Raw genomic sequence first — 1,633 nt, forward strand, 5'->3', positions numbered from 1 at the left:
ACATGCACACCACACACTACAAGATTTGAAAATTGTGGCTCAAAACACACTACAAGATATTCTCAAGATTATCATGTCGAAGGGAGCGCCTCGCGTGATTTCATGCAGCAGATCGTCATTGATGTTTCAACAAATGTTTACATATGTTACCTAGCGTGCTTAGCAGCTTTCTACACTCCTTACGATTGAGTCTTTAAGCACAGTAGGACGAATAATACTTGGAATATCTAAACATTCTGTCCTGACACAAGTCATTGTTGATTTCACTGTTGTAGGGGAAAGACTCTAGGGCTGCAGATAAGACCGTTGCCATGGTCCTGAAGGAGATACCCAATAAGGCGTCCTCAGAAGGCAAGCCCCTCCTCACGGTGACAAACAAGGTGGGCTACTACTGCAGCTACCGCCAGAGTGAAACAGCACATACGTTCTTGCTGCATGGTGATGATAACTAATGGAAAAGCTTTGACCATCACATGTCTAACCTCCACCTTTTAGCCTAACAGAAATAAAAATGTGTGACACAGTGTGTCTCTGCCACCACAAATTTCTAACAGCACAACAGCTAACACAGGCTTTTTTATTTCATTCAGGGCAACTCTGTGGGGTAGAAAATTGAGCTTTTCACATCAGGCAAGGCTTGTCACAGTAAATAGAATGGGGACAATAGAAATTAGCATTTCAGATGAACACATGGGGCACACATGGATTTAAATCTTAGTTTTATGTTTAGTTATGGTGCAAGATTTGTTGCCACAATCACAAAATAGATCACATATTCAAGCTGTAAAAATAGGGAAACACTTTAACACATGCTTTTAAATTGTAATATACCTCATAAGCAGTTCAGTTTGATATATTTAACATTGCTTTACGTATATTTTATATATCAATGCACAATATCAGTGCTACATCAGGTATCAGATTATTTATGAAGTTTATCACCAAGGTTATCAGCACAGTTATTTTAATATCATTGTCATTGAGATAATATTTTGAATTAGTTTTTATATTTTCTTTTTTGATTTTAATTTTAGTTAAAGGTTAAGTAATGTCATTTTTCCTATTTTTTAATGTTTATATTTTTCATTATTTTTTCAGTTTTAGTTTTAGTTATTTATTTAGTTATTTAGTATGTTATTTATTTTATTTATAAGATAAATTAAAATGTTGAATTTGTAGAATGTAGAAATGCTGTCTTGGCAACTAGCTGAGCTGAAATATATATGTGTGTGTGTGTGTGTGTGTGTGTGTGTGTGTGTGTGCATGTTTATGTGGTTTATGAGGACACAAATTTGTATAATAACATGGGTATGACATAGGTATTACAACGAGAAGGTGATTTATGAGGACATTTTCAGTGTCCCCGTAATTCAAAAGGCTTATATATATATTTATATTTATATATATAATTCAGAATGAGTATTTTTGAAAATCTAAAAATGCAGAAAGTTTCCTGTAAGGGGTAGGTTTAGGGGTAGGGTTGGTGTAGGGCAATAGAAAATACGGTTTGTACAGTATAAAAACCATTACGCCTATGGAGAGTCCCCATAAACCATAAAAACAAACCTGTCTGTGTGTCTGTGTCTGCGTCTATATATATATATATATATATATATATATATATATATACACA

At 34.2% G+C, this 1,633-nt stretch overlaps 1 protein-coding gene across 1 annotated transcript in view; it reads left to right on the plus strand.

Moving 5' to 3' along the window:
* The first annotated feature begins 275 nt into the window (after window positions 1–275).
* Window positions 276–1,633, plus strand: part of LOC107548659 (PEX5-related protein-like) — a 43,743-nt gene continuing 42,385 nt past the window's right edge. Inside the window, exon 1 of the mRNA XM_016229433.1 lies at window positions 276–380. Coding sequence (XP_016084919.1) covers window positions 312–380 — 69 coding nt within the window. The 5' untranslated portion in view covers window positions 276–311. The remainder of the gene's footprint in view (window positions 381–1,633) is intronic.

Source organism: Sinocyclocheilus grahami, unplaced genomic scaffold, assembly GCF_001515645.1.
Source record: "Sinocyclocheilus grahami isolate Dianchi unplaced genomic scaffold, SAMN03320097.WGS_v1.1 scaffold352.1, whole genome shotgun sequence".
Taxonomy (NCBI): Eukaryota; Metazoa; Chordata; class Actinopteri; order Cypriniformes; family Cyprinidae; genus Sinocyclocheilus; species Sinocyclocheilus grahami.